The sequence below is a fragment of the Rhinoraja longicauda genome, chromosome 7 (genome assembly GCF_053455715.1).
Source record: "Rhinoraja longicauda isolate Sanriku21f chromosome 7, sRhiLon1.1, whole genome shotgun sequence".
In the NCBI taxonomy this organism is placed as follows: Eukaryota; Metazoa; Chordata; class Chondrichthyes; order Rajiformes; family Arhynchobatidae; genus Rhinoraja; species Rhinoraja longicauda.
This window is the reverse complement of record NC_135959.1, coordinates 2,344,539-2,364,536: the sequence shown is the minus strand read 5'-3', so window position 1 is coordinate 2,364,536 and position 19,998 is coordinate 2,344,539. Positions and strand designations below refer to the sequence as shown.

The 19,998-nt window shown below is 52.3% G+C and overlaps 2 protein-coding genes across 2 annotated transcripts in view; both read left to right on the top strand.

Moving 5' to 3' along the window:
• The window catches only part of LOC144595034 (uncharacterized), a 311,478-nt gene that overhangs the window by 63,740 nt on the left and 227,740 nt on the right, over positions 1–19,998 (top strand). The window lies entirely within an intron of this gene.
• Positions 1–19,998, top strand: part of pde2a (phosphodiesterase 2A) — a 72,015-nt gene that overhangs the window by 31,147 nt on the left and 20,870 nt on the right. Inside the window, exons 4-6 of the mRNA XM_078402915.1 lie at positions 8,739–8,848; positions 12,304–12,359; positions 16,424–16,483. Coding sequence (XP_078259041.1) covers positions 8,739–8,848; positions 12,304–12,359; positions 16,424–16,483 — 226 coding nt within the window. The remainder of the gene's footprint in view (positions 1–8,738; positions 8,849–12,303; positions 12,360–16,423; positions 16,484–19,998) is intronic.

The window sequence follows — 19,998 nt, the reverse complement described above, 5'->3', positions numbered from 1 at the left end:
GGTTTATTTCTGATATACCTGCTAATTCATTCCTGACAAATACAATTCCCTTCCAGTTGGACTCACGTACAAAGTCAATGTACCAACCCTGTAAATCTTCTTACCTCCGACCTGTCAGTTTGCAGACACACCTATCTATTAGCGCGGTGGCGCGGCGGTAGAGTTGCTGCCTCACAGCGCCGGAGACCCGGGTTCCATCCCGACCACGGGCGCTGTCTGTACGGAGTTTGCACGTTCTCTCCCCGTGACCTGCGTGGGTTCTCTCCGGGTGCTCCGGTTTCCTCCCACACTCCAAAGACGTGCAGGTTTGTAGGTTAATCAGCCCTATGTAAATTGTCCCCGATGTGTAGGTTAGAACTAGTGTGAACAGGTGATTGCTGGTCAGCCTGGACTCGATGGGCCAAAGGGTCTGTTTCCATGCTGTATCACTGAGCTACACCTCACGCTGCCTCGGCAAGGCCAGCAGCATCATCACGGACCAGTCTCACCCCGGCCACTCCCTCTTCTCCCCTCTCCCATCGGGGCAAGAGGTACAGAAGTGTGAAAACGCACACCTCCAGATTCAGGGGCAGTTTCTTCCCGGCTGTTATCAGGCAACTGAACCATCCTACCACAACCAGAGAGCAGTGCTGAACTACTATCTACCTCATTGGTGACCCTCGGACTATCCTTGATCGGACTTTGCTGGCTTTACCTTGCACTGAACGTTATTCCCTTATCTTGTATAGGTGACGTTTCACAGAGTGCTGGAGTATCATGTATTGGCATTCTGTTCTCCACAGATGCTGCCTGACCCGCTGAGTTACTCCAGCACTCTGTGAAACGTCACCTATCCATGTTCTCCACAGATGCTGCCTGACCCGCTGAGTTACTCCAGCACTCTGTGTGAAACCATACTAACCGATAAACTATGAATGAAACTAAACTAATCTAAACTAAACTAAATTACACATCCACTAAACTCAACTAAACTAATCTAAGATATAAATAAGATATCTTGTGATCCCTTGTGATCCCTTCGATTTGTACCAGCATCTGCAGTTATCTTCCTGAACAAATATGGTAATGGAGCTGAATTCTCTAGAATTGCCTTGATCCTGGTTCTGAGAAACTCGCCTGTCTGTGTACCAGCAATGTTTGAGAATGAGGTTGGGCTGTTTGACTCTCCCTACGTCTCTCTTTGATTGCATTTAAATTACACGGCTCAGTTCATTCGGTCAACCCCTGCCCTTGTTGCCATTATCCTCCTGTCGTCCTCCACGTTGGCCTCTCTGACAATCAGCAGCATGTTATGTTGGAGTACACATCAGTGTTAGAACTACCACCAATTTAGAAAGTCATTCACAGGCACAGCAGCGGTTCGTTTACAGCTGAGGCCCCCTCGCTGATAGACCAGGCGCAGGCTCGGCGATCGTTTCCCATTCAACAGCTCCGCTCAGTCCGTCTTGACCAGCCTGATCTCCCGGTGGCTCAGCACTTCAACTCCCCCTCCCACTCCCAGTCTGACCTTTCTGTCCTGGGCCTCCTCCACTGTCAGAGTGAGGCCCAGCGCAAATTGGAGGAACAGCACCTCATATTTCGCTTGGGCAGCGGTATGAACATTGTGGTATGCCCCAGCAGTATGAACATTGACTTCTCCAACTTCAGATAGCTCCTCTGTCCCTCTCTCTCCATCCCCTCCCCCTTCCCAGTTCTCCCACTAGTCTTCCTGTCTCCTACTACGGCTGGCACGGTGGCGCAGCGGTAGAGTTGCTGCCTCACAGCGCCGGAGACTCAGGTTCCATCCTGACTACGGGCGCCGTCTGTACGGAGTTTGTACGTTCTCCCCATGACCTGCGTGGGTTTTCTCCAAGATCTTCGGTTTCTTCCCACACTCCAAAGACGTGCAGGTTTGTAGGTTAATTGGCTGGGTGTAAATGTAAAAATTGTCCCTAGTGGGTGTAGGATAGTGTTAGTGTGCGGGGATCGCTGGGCGGCACGGACTCGGTGGGCCAAAGGGCCTGTTTCCACGCTGTATCTCTAAATCTAAATCTTGGCTGGGTGTAAATGTAAAAATTGTCCCTAGTGGGTGTAGGATAGTGTTAGTGTGCGGGGATCGCTGGGCGGCACGGACTCGGTGGGCCAAAGGGCCTGTTTCCACGCTGTATCTCTAAATCTAAATCTAAATCTACTACATCCTATCTCTGCCCCACCCTCTCCCCTGACATCAGTCTGAAGAAGGGTCTCGACCCGAAACGTCACCCATTCCTTCTCTCCTGAGATGCTGCCTGACCCGCTGAGTTACTCCAGCATTGTGTGTCTACCTTCGCTAATAGGGATACTTACTTCTCACGCTGTTGTCAGAAAGAGTGCGTATCAAACACAGAGTAATACAGTACGATATAGGAAAATCTTATAGCAACATATAAGATTATTAAGGGATTGGACAAGCTAGATGCAGGAAAAATGTTCCCAATGTTGAGGGAGTCCAGAACCAGGGGTCACACAGTCTAAGAATAAGGGGTCGGCCATTTTGGACTGAGATGAGGAAAAACTTTTTCACCCAGAGAGTTGTGAATCTGTGGAATTCTCTGCCACAGAGGGCAGTGGAGGCCAATTCACTGGATGGTTTCAAGAGAGAGATAAATTTAGCTCTTAGGGCTAACGGAATCAAGGGAAGTGGGGAGAAAGCAGGAACGGGGTACTGATTGTGGATGATCAGCCATGATCATATTGAATGGCGGTGCTGGCTCGAAGGGCTGAATGGCCTCCTCCTGCACCTAATGTCTATGTTTCTATGTTTTTTATTTACTCTTCAAGGTGTTGTAAGAGTGCAGAATACAGAGGAGCATAGCGAAAGGCCTGGATAGAGTGGATATGGAGAGGATGTTTCCACTAGTTGGAGAGTCTAGGACCAGAGGGCACAGCCTCAGAATTAAAGGACGTACCTTTAGGAAGGAGATGAGGAGGAATTTCTTTAGTCAGAGGGCGGTGAATCTGTGGGATTCTTTGCCACAGACGGCTGTGGAGGCCAAGTCAGTGGATATTTTTAAGGCAGAGATAGGTAGAAAGATTCTTGATTTGTACGGGTGTCAGGGGTTATGGGGAGAAGGCAGGAGATTGGGGTTAGGAGGGAGAGACAGATCAGCCGTGTTTGAATGGCGGAGTAGTCTCAGAGGGCCTAATTCTGCTCTTAGAACTTAAGAACTCGGCGGGACGGGCAGCATCTCTGGAGGGAGGGAATGAACGACGTTTTGGGTCAAGACCCTTCTTCAGACTTCAGGTAACCCTTCTTTTCCCTCTCCATCCTTCCCCCTTGGCTGAAAGAGTCTGAGGAAGGGTCTCGACCCGAAACGTCACCCATTCCTTCTCTCCGGAGTTGCTGCCTGACCCGCTGAGTTACTCCAGCATTCTGTGTCTACCTTCCACCTTCCCAATTCTCCAAACAGTCTGACTGTCTCCGACTGCGTTTTATCTCTGTTTGGTTTGTTGCTACCTTCTCCCACTTAACAACGATCTACTCTACATTTTTCTTGATCTCCATCCCCTTTGCCCTGTTTTCACACCTAACACTTCCTTATCAATCTATCTCCCTTCCCCTCCCCCCCCCCCCCACGTCAAGTGTGAAGAAGGGTCTTGACCTGAAACGTCACCCATTCCTTCTCTCCGGAGATGCTGCCTGTCCCGCTGAGTTACTCCAGCTTTTTTGTATCCTCCCACACTGACCTTTCTGTCCTGGGCCTCCTCCATTGTCAGAGTGAGGCCCAGCGCAAATTGGAGGAACAGCACCTCATATTTCGCTTGGGCAGCTCACGACCCAGCGGTATGAACATTGACTTCTCCAACTTCAAATAACCCTTGCACACCCTCCCTCCCCGTCCCTCCCCACCCACATCGTTGAGTCTCATTGTCTGTAACTGGTTTTCACCTAGCCCACAGCTCACAACGGCCTGTTTTCTTCACAAAATGCTGGAGTAACTCAGCAGGTCAGGCAGCATCTCGGGAGAGAAGGAATGGGTGACGTTTCGGGTCGAGACCCTTCTTCACACAAGACCTGTTTTCTTTATCATTGTTAATTTTTTGCACATCTCTCATTCATTTAGAAACATAGAAACATAGAAAATAGGTGCAGGAGGAGGCCATTTGGCCCTTCGAGCCAGCACCGCCATTCAATATGATTGTGGCTGATCTTCCACAATCAGTAACCCGTGCCTGCCTCCTCCCCATATCCCTTGATTCCACTAGCCCCTAGAGCTCGATCTAACTCTCTTTAAAATCCATCCAGTGAATTGGCCTCCACTGCCCTCTGTGGCAGAGAATTCCACAAATTCACAACTCTCTGGGTGAAAAAGGTTCTTCTCACCTTGGTTTTAAATGGCTTCCCCTTTATTCTTAGACTGTGTGGCCCCTGGTTCTGGACTCCCCCAACATTGGGAACATTTTTCCTGCATCTAGCTTGTCCAGTCCTTTTATAATTTTATACGTCTCTATAAGATCCCCTCTCATCCTTCTAAACTCCATTGAATACAAGGAATTTGTTCCACATCACCGTCTATATCTCTCGTTTCACCCTCCCCCCTGACTCTCAGTCTGAAGAAGGGTCTCGACCCCGAAACGTCACCCATTCCTTCTCTCCAGAGATGCTGCCTGACCCGCTGAGTTACTCCAGCATTCTGTGTCTATCTTGGGCTTAAACCAGCCCCTGCAGTTCCTTCCTGCACATTTTGCAGCTTTGAATGATAGCTCGGGGGTGAGTTGAGCTGATCACCTGTCAACACGGTTCAGAACTGGCAGCCGATTGAGATGAATGGTGCTTTTAGCAATAAACAATGTTCGGGCAGATGCAGGAGATGTTTTATAATGTCATCACCTCAGGCAATGCTTCCTGTAGCACTCCTGCTCTCTCTCCCCCATCATCCCCCCCCCCCCCCCCCCCCCCGCTGTTCATACGTGACTCTGTAAACACACCACACACACGCACATGCCTACATACAATTTTCCACATGTTTATACATATGTGCACATACCGCGTGCATTTCTGAAAATAGATGTGTGATAGGGGCGGCCAACTGTCCCGTGTTAGCCGGGACATCCTGTATTTTGGGTTAAATTGGTTTGTCCCGTACTAGACCGCCCTTGTCCTGTATTAGGGCCGGGGGGCGTTGTAGGCCCGGACGTTGTAGGCCCGGACAGTGTAGGCCCGGACAGTGTAGGCCCGGACAGTGTAGGCCCGGACAGCGTAGGCCCGGATGCTGTAGGCCCGGAGAGTGTAGGCCCGGACGCTGTAGGCCAGGACAGTGTAGGCCCGGACAGTGTAGGCCCGGACAGCGTAGGCCTGGACAGTGTAGGCCCGGACAGTGTAGGCCCGGACAGCGTAGGCCCGGATGCTGTAGGCCCGGAGAGTGTAGGCCCGGACGCTGTAGGCCAGGACAGTGTAGGCCCGGACAGTGTAGGCCCGGAGAGTGTAGGCCTGGACAGTGTAGGCCCGGAGGCCCGGGCGCCACCTGACGTAGGTTGCGTAGCAACCCGCCTCCCGGCCCGGGCGGCCGCCATTGGTGGAGCAGGAGCACGTGGCCGCTGGCTGGGTGAGGTCACGTGGGGCGCGGGGCGGTGACGTCACCTTGTCCCATATTTGGGAGTGAGGAAGTTGGCACCCTAATGTGTGCAGATTTGGGCAAAGTTTAAAGGAGATGTGGGGGGCAAGTGTTTTACACAGATGGGGGTGGGGGCCTGGAACGTGCTGCCAGGGGTGGGGGTGGAGGCAGATACAATAGTGGTGTTTAAGAGGCTTTTGGACAAGGGCGTGGATACGCAGGGAATGGGGGGGATATGGGTCACGTGCAGGCAGAGGAGGTTAGTTTAACGGCATCATGTTCGGCACAGACATTGTGACCTGTTTCTGTGCTGTAGTCATGTTCATAGGTGATAGGAGCAGAATTAGGCCATTCGGCCCATCAAGTCTACTCCGCCATTCAATCATGGCTGATCTATCTCTCCCTCCTAACCCCATTCTCCTGCCTTCTCCCCATAACCCCTGACACCCGCACTGATCAAGAATCTATCTATTTCTGCCTCAAAAATACCCACTGACTTGTGGCCTCCACAGCCGTCTGTGGCAAAGAATCCCACAGATTCACCACCCTCTGACTAAAGAAATTCCTCCTCATCTCCTTCCTAAAAGAACGTCCTTTAATTCTGAGGCTGTGACCTCCAGAGATTCACAAGTTATAGGAGTAGAATTAGGCCATTCGGCCCATCGAGTCCACTCAGCCATTCAGTCGTGGCTGATGTCTGTCTCCACTTGTTCACAAGTCCCAACGTTTTATGTGCTGGAAGGAACTGCAGGTGCTGGTTTACACCGAAGATAGACACAGAGTGCTGGAGTAACTCAGCGGGTCAGGCAGCATCTGTGGAGGAGAAGGAAAGGGTGACATTTCAGGTTGAGACCCTTCTTCAGACTGAGAGTCGGAGAAGAGGGAAACGATAGACCTAGACGGTGTTAAAGATATAGGACAAAGGAATGAAAAAATATACTCAATACAAAATACTCAATAAAAAATACTCAATAATAATAGCCCACATGAAGCAAAATGCTGTGTTGATCAATAACTAGGCTTGTAAACACTGGAATTTAGAAGGATGAGGGGGGATCTTATTGAAATATATAAGATTATTAAGGGATTGGACACGTTAGAGGCAGGAAACATGTTCCCAATGTTGGGGGAGTCCAGAACCAGGGGCCACAGTTTAAGAATAAGGGGTCGGCCATTTAGAACGGAGATGAGGAAAAACTTTTTCAGTCAGAGAGTGGTGAATCTGTGGAACTCTCTGCCTCAGAAGGCAGTGGAGGCCAATTCTCTGAATGCCTTCAAGAGAGAGCTGGATAGAGCTCTTAATGATAGCGGAGTCAGGGGGTATGGGGAGAAGGCAGGAACGGGGTACTGATTGTGAATGATCAGCCATGATCACATTGAATGGCGGTGCTGGCTCGAAGGGCCGAATGGCCTCCTCCTGCACCTATTGTCTATTGTCTATTATAAATCAATCTTATTAGGAATTATTGACATCGGTGAGCTTTGACCTAGCGTTTTATTTTTAGTTTAGTTTAGAGATACAGCGCGGAAACAGGCCCTTCGGCCCACCGGGTCAGCACCGACCACCGATCCCCGCACACTAACACTATCCTACACACACTAGGGACAATTTATAAATTTACAACAAGCCAATTAACCTACAAACCTGCACGTCTTTGGAGTCTGGGAGGAAACCGGAGATCTCGGAGAAAACCCACGCAGGTCACGGGGAGAACGTGCAAACTCCGTACAGACAGCGCCCGTGGTCAGGATCGAACCCGGGTCTCCGGCGCTGCATTCGCTGTAAGGCGGCAACTCTACCGCTGCGCCACCTTGTGGTGGATCGGTGTGGTGTTGATCAGGGCTGCTGTTGTGAGTGGGGTCTAATCTTTCGGCTCTTTGTCCCCACCCCTCCCCCCCCCCGCGACCTTTCCTCCCCCCCCCCCACTCCCCTACCCGCCTTTCCCCCTCCATCCCTCCCCCCTCCCCACTCTCTGACTCCTGCAAACCCCTTTCCCCCTCCCCTGTCTCTTCCCCCTCCCCGACCTCTCTCCACCCCCCCAACTCTTCCCCAACTCCTCCCATATACCCTGTCCTTCCCCCCTCCCCCACTCCCCATCTCCCCTCCACCCCCCTCCCCCTCTCCCTTCCCATTCCCCATTTCCCCCCTCTTCCCCTCTCTCCCCCATCCCCCCCTCCCCCACCACCTCCTCTCCCTCCCCATCACCTCCTCCTCTCTTCCCACCTCACCCCCCCCTCCCCCCACCACCTCCCCCCACTACCTCCCCCCTCTCCCCCCTCCCTCTCTCTTCCCATTCCCCTCTCTCCCTCTCTCCCTCTCTCCCTCTCTCCCCCCTCTCCCCCACTACCCCCTCCATCTCCCTCCCCATTCCGCACTTCCCCCTGTCCCCCTCTCTCCCCTGCTCCCCCACCCCCCCACCACCTCTCCCCCTCTCTCCCCCCTTATCGCACCTCCCCTCCCTCCCTCCCCCCACTACCCCCCCCCATCTCTCTCCCTCCCCCATTCACCACTTCCACCCTCCACCCCCACCCCCCCACTCCCCATCTTCCCCCTTTTCCCACTCTCCTCCTCCCTCTCCCCCTCTCCCCCCACCACCCCTCCCCCCTTATCGCACTCCCCTCCCCCTTCTCCCCTCTCCCTGCCCCATTCTCCACTTTCCCTCTCTCTCCCCCCATTCTCCCCCACTCCCCCCACCCCCCACTCCCCCCATTCCCCCCACCCTCCCACTCCCCCCACTCCCCCCACCCTCCCACTCCCCCCACCCTCCCACTCCCCCCACTCCCCCCACCCTCCCACTCCCCCCACCCTCCCACTCCCCACTGCCCCCACCCTCCCACTCCCCCCACTCCCCCCACCCTCCCACTCCCCCCACTCCCCCCACTCCCCCCACTCCCCCCACCCCCCCACTCCCCCCATTCCCCCCACCCTCCCACTCCCCCCACTCCCCCCACCCTCCCACTCCCCCCACCCTCCCACTCCCCACTGCCCCCACCCTCCCACTCCCCCCACTCCCCCCACTCCCCCCACCCTCCCACTCCCCCCACTCCCCCCACTCCCCCCACTCCCCCCACTCCCCCCACCTTCCCACTCCCCCCACTCCCCCCACCCTCCCACTCCCCCCACTCCCCCCACCCTCCCACTCCCCCCACCCCCCCACCCCCCAGGGAGGCAGTGATCACCAAGCAGAGGATCAAGTGCAATGGCCTCCACAAGACCGACGTCCAGGTGCCACCGATGAGCCACCTGGTGGCCCCCCTGCCCAGCGACAAGCACAGTGAGTGGGGGGGGGGGGGGTAGGGGGGGAGAGGGTGCTGGGGGGGGGATGGGGGAATGGGGGCGGAGGGGGGAAAGGGAGCAGGGCTTAGGGGAGGGGGGGTGCGCCTCAACTCATTAGTGATCTCCGTCCCCAATGCCCCCCTCACTGCCCTCTCTCTGTAACACCTACATCCCCCCTCTCGATCTGTAACCCTCTCTCTCTCTCTCCCCCCTCTCTCTCTCCCCCTCTCTCTCTCTCCTACACCCCGCCCTTTGTAACCTCTAGATTAATTCTCTCCCTCTCTCCCCCTCTCTCCCCCTCTCTCCCCCACTCTCCCTCTCTCCCTCTTTTCTCACTATACCCCTCTCTCTCCCTCTCTCTCTCTCCCTCACTCCCCCTCTCCCTCTCTCCCCCTCTCTCCCTCTCTCCCTTTCTCCCCCTCTCTCCTCACTCTCTCCCCCTCTCTCCCTCTCTCCCTCTTTTCTCACTACACCTCTCTCTCTCTCTCTCTCTCGCCCCCTCTCCCCTCACTCTCTCCCCGTCTCCCACTCCCCCCTCTCTCCCTTTCCCTTCCCCTCTCTCTCACTCACTCTCTCCCCCTCTCCCTCTCTCTCCCCCTCTCCCTCTCCCCTCTCCCTCTCCCCTCTCCCTCTCCCTCTCCCCTCTCCCTCCCTCTCTCCCCCTCTCTCCCTCTCTCCCCCTCTCTGTTTCTCCCTCTCCCCTCTCCCTCCCTCTCTCCCCCTCTCTGTTTCTCCCTCTCCCCTCTCCCTCCCTCTCTCCCCCTCTCTGTTTCTCCCTCTCCCCTCTCCCTCCCTCTCTCCCCCTCTCTGTTTCTCCCTGCACCCCTCCATCTCCCTACCCCTTCCTGCCCAGCCACCCTCCCCGATCCCGTCACCCCTCCATTCCCCGACCCTCCACCATCTCCACCCACTGCCCCCTGGCCCCCCGTCTCCACCAGACCCTGACCCATGGCTCTGGAACTCTCTGGCTGGTCCTCTCTCCGCCTGTAGTGATGCTCGAGTGACCAGAGAAATCTCCGACATCTGGCCCAACCAACCTGGCTAATTGTGGACGCAGCCCGGACCATCACACGAGCCAACCTCCTCCCTCCATCTACACCTCACGCTGCCTTCTTTTTCTCTTTCAGTTCAGTTTAGTTATTGTCACGAGTCCCGAGGTTCAGCGTTGTGTGTTGGGGTCGCCAACTGTCCCGTATTAGCCGGGACATCCCATATTTTGGGCTAAATTGGTTTGTCCCGTATGGGACTGCCCTTGTCCCGTATTAGGCCCGGGGGCACTGTAGGGCTGGACGCTGTAGGCCCGGGCTGTGTATGCCCGGACACTGTAGGCCCGGACACTATAGGTCCGAACAGTGTAGGCCCAGACACTGTAGAGCCCAGACACTATAGGTCCGGACTGTGTAGGCCCGGACACTGTAGGCCCAGATGCTGTAGGCCCGGGCTGTGTATGCCCGGACACTGTAGGCCCGGACAGTGTAGGCCCAGACACTGTAAGCCCGGACACTGTAGGCCCGGACAGTGTAGGCCCAGACACTGTAAGCCCGGACACTGTAGGCCAGGACAGTGTAGGCCCGGGCTGTGTATGCCCGGACACTGTAGGCCCGGACACTATAGGTCCGAACAGTGTAGGCCCAGACACTGTAGAGCCCAGACACTATAGGTCCGGACTGTGTAGGCCCGGACACTGTAGGCCCAGATGCTGTAGGCCCGGGCTGTGTATGCCCGGACACTGTAGGCCCGGACAGTGTAGGCCCAGACACTGTAAGCCCGGACACTGTAGGCCAGGACAGTGTAGGCCCGGGCTGTGTATGCCCGGACACTGTAGGCCCAGACACTGTATGCCCGGACACTGCAGGCCCCGAAACTCTTTAAAAAAAAATTTTTTATTCAAATATTAAAATAATATCTACAATACAATAAAACCAAAACAGAATCCACCACCAGAATATTACACAAACAAATATACCAATTGGAACTATTATACAATTATATTACAATCCCCATCCAGGATAATCCAATCCCCCGCGGTGCCCAGCGGTCCCGGGAATCCCCCAGGGTGCCCGTGGGCTTGGCGTAGTCCCTCTCCAACACGACCCGGGCACGGACGTAACCCCAGAAAAGGGGCAGGCAGCTGGCTCGGGCAGAGCCCTCTTCCGCCTGGCGCCATGAGTCACGAATGGCCTGCTTGGCCAGGCCCAGGAGCAACCCCAACCAGGACATCTTCGGTCCTACCCTCTCCCCTACGCACAGGGTGTCCAAAGATGAGGATGGTGGGTGAAAAGTGCAGCCAAAAAGCAAGGAGCAGCCCCTTTAGATATTGGAACAGGGGCTGCAACCTCACGCACTCAATGTACACGTGGAACACAGACTCTTCCAACCCGCAAAACTGGCAGGTGGCTGGCGAGTCCGTGAACCGCGGGAGGAACAGGTTGCAGGGGACTCCTCGGTGCAATACCTTTCACCCCAAGTAGGCCCCGACACTCTAGGGGTTCTGACATTTTAGCTCCGGACAGTGTAGGTCCGGAGGCCCGGGCGCCGCCTAATGGAGGCTGCGTAGCAACCCGCCTCCCAGCCCGGGCGGCCGCCATTGGTGGAGCGGGAGCACGTGGCCGCTGGCTGGGTGAGGTCACGTGGGGCACGGGGCGGTGACGTCACCTTGTCCCGTATTTGGGAGTGAGATAGTCAGCGGAAAGACAATACCTCGACCCGAAACATCACCCATTCCTTCTCTCCAGAGATGCTGCCTGACCCGCTGAGTTACTCCAGCATTTTGTGTCCACCTTCGATTTAAACCAGCGTCTGCAGTTCTTTCCTACACACAAACCAACCTCCCATCCACCGACTCCATCTACACCTCACGCTGCCTCGGCAAGGCCAGCAGCATCATCAAGGACCAGTCTCACCCCGGTCACCCCCTCTTCTCCCCTCTCCCATCGGGGCAAGAGGTACAGAAGTGTGAAAACGCACACCTCTGGATTCAGGGACAGTTTCTTCACGGCTGTTATCAGGCAACTGAACCATCCTACCACAACCAGAGAGCAGTGCTGAACTACTATCTACCTCATTGGTGACCCTCGGACTATCCTTGATCGGACTTTGCTGTCATTACCTTGCACTAAACGTTACTCCCTTATCCTGTATCTGCACACTGTGGACGGCTCGATTGTAATCGTGTGTTGTCTTTCCACTGACTGGTTAGCGCGCAACAAAGGCTTTTCACTGTACCTCGGTACACGTGACAATAAACGAAACTCAACAGAAAGAAAAAATTGCTGTCGACTGTGGACAAAAAGTATCCCAAGTGCGTGTAGGATAGTGTTAGTGTGTGGGGATCGCTGGTCGGCACGGACCCGATGGGCCGAAGGGCCTGTTTCCGCGCTGTATCTCTAAACTAAACTAAACTAGACACCAAGTGTGAAATACTTCTTCTGATCTCTCTCCTTCCTTCGACAGTAATGATTCTCCCAGTAATAGACACAGACGTGGGAAAGGTTATCAGTGTGATTCTGGTAAGGAAATGTCTTCATTTTATTTCAGTGGCGTGGCGGTAGAGTTGCTGCCTCACAGCTCCGGAGACTCGGGTTCCATCCCGACTACGGGCGCCGTCTGTACGGAGTTTGCACGTTCTCCCTGTGACCTGCGTGGGTTTTCTCCGAGATCTTCGGTTTCCTTCCCAACGTTTACACTGACCCAATTAACCTACAAACCTGCACGTCTTTGGAGTGTGGGAGGAAACCGAAGATCTCGGAGAAAACCCACGCAGACCACGGGGAGAACGTACAAACTCCGCACAGACGGCGCCCGTAGTCGGGATGGAACCCGGGTCTCCGGCGCTGTGAGGCAGCAACTCTACCGCTGCACCACCGTGCCACCCATATTCTCCAGAGATGCTGCCTGACCCGCTGAGTTACTCCAGCACTCTGTGAAACGTCACCTATCCATGTTCCCCACAGGTTCTGCCTGACCCGCTGAGTTGGATGAAGGGATTAAAAGTACCATTAGCAAATTTGCAGATGATACAAAGCTGGGTGGTAGTGTGAACTGTGAGGAAGATGCTATGAGGTTGCAGGGTGACTTGGACAGGTTGTGTGAGTGGGCGGATGTATGGCAGATGCAGTTTAATGTGGATAAGTGTGAGGTTATCCACTTTGGTGGTAAGAATACGAAGGCAGAGTATTATCTGAATGGTGTCAAGTTAGGAAAAGGGGACGTACAACGAGATCTGGGTGTCCTAGTGCATCAGTCACTGAAAGGAAGCATGCAGGTACAGCAGGCAGTGAAGAAAGCCAATGGAATGTTGGTCTTCATAACAAGAGGAGTTGAGTATAGGAGCAAAGAGGTCCTTCTGCAGTTGTACAGGGCCCTAGTGAGACCGCACCTGGAGTACTGTGTGCAGTTTTGGTCTCCAAATTTGAGGAAGGATATTCTTGCTATTGAGGGCGTGCAGCGTAGGTTTACTAGGTTAATTCCCGGAATGGCGGGACTGTCGTATGTTGAAAGACTGGAGCGACTAGGTTTGTATACACTGGAATTTAGAAGGATGAGAGGGGATCTTATCAAAACGTATAAGATTATTAAGGGGTTGGACACGTTACAGGCAGGAAACATGTTCCCAATGTTGGGGGAGTCCAGAACCAGGGGCCACAGTTTAAGAATAAGGGGTAGGCCATTTAGAACGGAGATGAGGAAAAACCTTTTCAGTCAGAGAGTTGTAAATCTGTGGAATTCTCTTCCTCAGAAGGCAGTGGAGGCCAATTCTCTGAATGCATTCAAGAGAGAGCTAGATAGAGCTCTTAATGATAGCGGAGTCAGGGGGTATGGGGAGAAGGCAGGAACGGGGTACTGATTGAGAATGATCAGCCATGATCACATTGAATGGTGGTGCGTACAGGCTCGAAGGGCCGAATGGCCTCCTCCTGCATTTGTTGTCTATTGAGATACTTGTCCTTTTTGCCTTAGTTTAAAGATACAGCATGGGAACAGGCCCTTCGGCCCACTGTCCATGATGACTAACAATCACCCCATGCACTAATACTATCCTACACGCACTAGGGACAATTTACAGAAGCCAATCAACCTACATACCTACACGTCTTTGGAGTGTGGTAGGAAACCGGAGCACCCGGAGAAAACCCACGCCGACCATCGATCATCAGTTCACGCTGGGTCTATCTGTAGGAAGGAACTGCAGATGCTGGTTTACTCCAAAGATAGATACAAAGTGCTGGAGTAACTCAGCGGGTCAGGCAGCATCTGTGGAGAACATGGATAGGTGATGTTTCACAGAGTGGAAGTAGGGGGTGGGGAGGGAACTGGAGGTAGGAAAAGGCCGGAACAAATGGGGGCTGTCAACAGATGACCAAGGAAGGATAGAGCCCACAATGGCCCATTGTTGGCTGGGGAAGAGGATGTAACAAAGGATGCGGGCAGTGGAACTGGTGACTGACCAAATATCTTTTAAATATCGCGATAGTCCCAGCCTCAACTACCTCCTCTGGGAGCTCATTCCATACACCCACCACCCTCTGTGTGAAAAAGTTACCCCTCGGATTCCTATTAAATCTTTTTCCCCTTCACCTTGAACCTATGTCCTCTGGTTTTTGTATCTCCTACAGTTTAAGAATAAAGGGGAGGCCATTTAGAACGGAGATGAGGAAAAACGCTTTCACCCAGAGAGTTGTGAATCTGTGGAATTCTCTGCCTCAGAAGGCAGTGGAGGCCAATTCACTGGATTCTTTCAAGAGAGAGTTAGATTTAGCTCTTAGGGCTAACGGAATCAAGGGATATGGGGAGAAAGTAGGAACTGGATACTGATTTTGGATGATCAGCCATGACAATAGACAATAGGTGCAGGAGGAGGCCATTCGGCCCTTCGAGCCAGCACCGCCATTCAATGTGATCATGGCTGATCATCCACAATCAGTACCCCGTTCCTGCCTTCTCCCCATACCCCCTGACTCCGCTATCTTTAAGAGCTCTATCTAGCTCTCTCTTGAATGCATTCAGAGAATTGGCCTCCACTGCCTTCTGAGGCAGAGAATTCCACAGATTCACAACTCTCTGGGTGAAAAGGTTCTTCCTCATCTCCGTTCTAAATGGCCGACCCCTTATTCTCAAACTGTGGCCCCTGGTTCTGGACTCCCCCAACATCGGGAACATGTTTCCTGCCTCTAACGTGTCCAATCCCTTAATGAACATATTGAATGGCAGTGTTGGCTCGAAGGGCCGAATGGCCTCCTCCTGCAACCTATTTTCTACGTTTCTACTCTGGGTAAAAGACTCTTTGCATTCACCCCATCTATTCCCTTTGTGATTTTATGCACCTTTGTGGGATCAACCATCAAATCTCTATTAAATCTTTCCGCTCTCACCTTCAGCCCACGTTCCCTGGTTCTTGATTCCTCCACTGGGCCTGTATTCGCTGGAGTTTAGAAGGATGAGGGGGGACCTCATTGAAACTTACAGAATAGTGAGCAGCCTGGATAGAGTGGATGTGGAGAGGATGTTTCCACTAGTGGGAGAGTCTAGGACCAGAGGGCACAGCCTCAGAATTAAAGGACGTTCCTTTAGGAAGGAGATGGAGCTCTCGGGGCTAGCAGAATCAAGGGATATGGGGAGAAGGCAGGCACGGGTTACTGATTGTGGACGATCAGCCAAGATCACAATGAATGGCGGTGCTGGCTCGAAGGGCCGAATGGCCTCCTCCTGCACCTACTTTCCGTGTTTCTATGTTTCCATGAGATGAGGAGGAATTAGGGTGGTGAATCTGTGGAATTCACTGCCACAGAAGGCTGTGGAGACCAAGTCTAGCCTTAGACATTCTAGACATTCTAGACATTCTAGCCTTAGAGGGAGTACAGAGAAGGTTCACCAGATTGATCCCTGGGATGGCAGGACTTTCATATGAAGAAAGACTGGATAGACTCGGCTTGTACTCGCTGGAATTTAGAAGACTGAGGGGGGATCTTATTGAAACATTTAAAATTCTTAAGGGGTTGGACAGGCTAGATGCGGGAAGATTGTTCCCGATGTTGGGGAAGTCCAGAACCAGGGGTCACAGCTTAAGGATAAGGGGGATGTCTTTTAGGACCGAGATGAGAAAACATTTCTTCACACAGAGAGTGGTGAGTCTGTGGAATTCTCTGCCACAGAAGGTAGGTGGGGCCGGTTCATTGGCTATATTTAAGAGGGAGTTAGATGTGGCCCTTGTGGCTAAAGGGATCAGGGGGTATGGAGAGAAGGCAGGTACAGGTTACTGAGCTGGATGATCAGCCATGATCATATTGAATGGCGGGTTCAGGCTCGAAGGGCCGAATGGCCTACTCCTGCACCTATTTTCTATGTTTCTATGTTTCTAAGTCAGTGGATATATTTAAGGCGGAGATGGATAGATTCTTGATTAGTGCGGATGTCAGGGGTTACGGGGAGAAGGCAGGAGAATGGGGGTCAGGAGGGAGAGATAGATCAGCCGTGATTGAATGGCAGAGAGGACCTGATGGGCCGAATGGCCTAGTTCTGCTCCTATCACATGTACTTACCCTCGGTTTAGGTATCTCCCTCTCTCTCCCTGCAGGTTTATTCCGGTTCACTGAGCAATGTTGACGACTCCTGCCTTCGGATACTGGAGAGACACGTGAGTCGATGGAAAGAACGTCCACAATTCCCAAGTCTTCATCTCAGATCTGGCACTAACTCCTCTCGCGCCCCCCCTCTCCCCATTTTGTAGACTCCGGTGGGCCGAAGGGCCTGTTTCCCCACGGTATCTCTAAACTAAACTAAACTAAACTAAACTAAACTAAACCTTAAATGAAACTAAACTAATCTAAATGATCTGAATGGTGTCAAGCTAGGAACAGGGGACGTACAACGAGATCTGGGTGTCCTAGTGCATCAGTCACTGAAAGGAAGCATGCAGGTACAGCAGGCAGTGAAGAAAGCCAATGGAATGTTGGCCTTCATAACAAGAGGAGTTGAGTATAGGAGCACAGAGGTCCTTCTGCAGTTGTACAGGGCCCTAGTGAGACCGCAACTGGAGTACTGTGTGCAGTTTTGGTCTCCAAACTTGAGGAAGGATATTCTTGCTATTGAGGGCGTGCAGCGTAGGTTTACTAGGTTAATTCCCGGAATGGCGGGACTGTCCTATGTTGAAAGACTGGAGCGACTAGACTTGTATACACTGGAATTTAGAAGGATGAGAGGGGATCTTATCGAAACGTATAAGATTATTAAGGGGTTGGACACGTTAGAGGCAGGAAACATGTTCCCAATGTTGGGGGAGTCCAGAACAAGGGGCCACAGTTTAAGAATAAGGGGTAGGCCATTTAGAACTGAGATGAGGAAAAACTTTTTCAGTCAGAGAGTTGTGAATCTGTGGAAATCTCTGCCTCAGAAGGCAGTGGAGGCCAATTCTCTGAATGCATTCAAGAGAGAGCTAGATAGAGCTCTTAAGGATAGCGGAGTCAGGGGGTATGGGGAGAAGGCAGGAACGGGGTACTGGTTGAGAATGATCAGCCATGATCACATTGAATGGCGGTGCTGGCTCGAAGGGCCGAATGGCCTCCTCCTGCACCTATTGTCTATTGTCTATTGTCTAAACCTTAAACTAAACGAAACTAAATGAAAGTAATCTAAAGGAAACTAATCTAGGTTATGAATGAAACTGATAAACTAAACTAATCAACTCAACTAAACTAACCTAAACTAAGCTGACCCGTGCAGAACTCACTGACTTCAACAACTTTACAACTAATTTCCATCCTGCACTCAAATTGACTTGCACCATCTCCAACATCTCCCTCCCGTTTCTAGACCTCACCATCTCCATCACAGGAGACAGACTAGTGACGGACATTTACTATAAACCCACTACCTCGCACAGCTATCTGGACTACACTTCTTCCCACCCTGTCTCCTGCAAAAAATCTATCCCCTACTCCCAATTCCTCCGTCTACGCCGCATCTGCGCCCGGGATGAAGTGTTTCTCACTAGGGCGTCAGAGATGTCCTCATTCTTTAGGAAACGGGGCTTCCCCTCCTCCATTATAGATGAGGCTCTCGCTAGGGCCTCATCTACATCCCGCAGCTCCGCTCTTGCTCCCCCTCCCCCCACTCGCAACAAGGACAGAATCCCCCTCGTTCTCACCTTCCACCCCATCCAGCCAGCGGATCCAACAAATCATCCGCCAACATCTCCGTCACCTCCAACGGGACCCCACCACTGGCCACAACTTCCCATCCCCTCCCCTCTCTGCGTTCCGCAGAGACCGTTCCCTCTGTAACTCCCTGGTCCACTCGTCCCTTCCCACCCAAATCACCCCATCCCCGAGCACATTCCCCAGCAACCGCATGAGATGCAACACCTTTCCCTTTACCTCCCCCCTCAACTCCATCCAACAGTCTTTCCAGGTGAGACAGAGGTTGACCTGCACCTCCACCAACCTCATCTACTGTATCCGCTGTTCCAGATGTCAACTTCTCTACATCGGCGAGACCAAGCACAGGCTCGGCGATCGTTTCGCTCAACACCTCCGCTCAGTCCGCCTTAACCAACCTGATCTCCAGGTGGCTCAGCACTTCAACTCCCCCTCCCATTCCCAATCTGACCTTTCTGTCCTGGGCCTCCTCCATTGTCAGAGTGAGGCCCAGCGCAAATTGGAGGAACAGCACCTCATATTTCGCTTGGGCAGTTTACACCCCAGCGGTATGAACATTGACTTCTCTAACTTCAGATAGTCCCTGCTTTCCCTCTCTCTCCATCCCCTCCCCCTTCCCAGTTCTCCCACTAGTCTTCCTGTCTCCGACTACATCCTATCTCTGTCCCACCCCCTCCCCTGACACCAGTCTGAAGGGTCTCGACCCGAAACGTCACCCATTCCTTCTCTCCAGAGATGCTGCCTGACCCGCTGAGTTACTCCAGCATTTTGTGTCTACCTTCGATTTAAACCAGCATCTGCAGTTCTTTCCTACACGTACTAAGCTAGTCAATCTAATCTAAACTAAATTATAAATGAAATGAAACTAAACAACTAATCTAAATGATAAACTAACCTATGAATGAAACTAAACTAATCTAAACCAAACGAAATTAAACAAAACCACTAAACTAAACTAATCAACTCAACTAAACTAATCTAAGATATAAACAAGTAAAATAGTCTAATCTAAGACGTTCTAGTCTTAGAGGGAGTACAGAGAAGGTTCACCAGATTGATCCCTGGGATGGCGGGACTTTCATATGAAGAAAGACTGGATAGACTGGGCTTGTACTCGCTGGAATTTAGAAGACTGAGGGGGGATCTTATAGAAACATATAAAATTCTTAAGGGGTTGGAGAGGCTAGATGCAGGAAGATTGTTCCCGATGTTGGGGAAGTCCAGAACCAGGGGTCACAGCTTAAGGATAAGGGGGAAGTCTTTTAGGGTCGAGATGAGAAAACATTTCTTCATACAGAGAGTGGTGAGTCTGTGGAATTCTCTGCCACAGAAGGTAGTTGAGGCCAGTTCATTGGCGATATTTAAGAGGGAGTTAGATGTGGCCCTTGTGGCTAAAGGGATCAGGGGGTATGGAGAGAAGGCAGGTACAGGATACTGAGCTGGATGATCAGCCATGATCATATTGAATGGCGGTGCAGGCTCGAAGGGCCGAATGGCCTTCTCCTGCAACTATTTTCTATGTTTCTATGTCTCTAAACAAAACGATAGAAATATAGAAAGATAGAAAGTAGGTGCAGGAGGAGGCCATTCGGTCAATGAAACAACTGAACTAAACAGTAATAACTAACAACAATAATACTTTATTAGCCAAGTATGTTTTGCAACATACGAGGAACTTCATTTCCTGTACAGTCACGACAATAAATAGCAACAGGACCCACACACAATACATTTTAACATAAACACCCCCCACAGTGACTCATCCACATTCCTCACTGTGATGGAAGGTGAAAAAACGTTCAATCTCTTCCCCCCTTTGTCCTCCAGCGGTCGGGATGACGGGATGATCTTGACGGGATGATCTTGACGGGATGATCTTGACTCCCGTAGCCGGCAGTCGGGACTAAACTAAACTAAACTATACTAAGCTAAGCTAAGTTAAGCTAAACTAAGCTATGCTAAACTAAGCTAAGCTCAACTCAACTCAACTCAACTC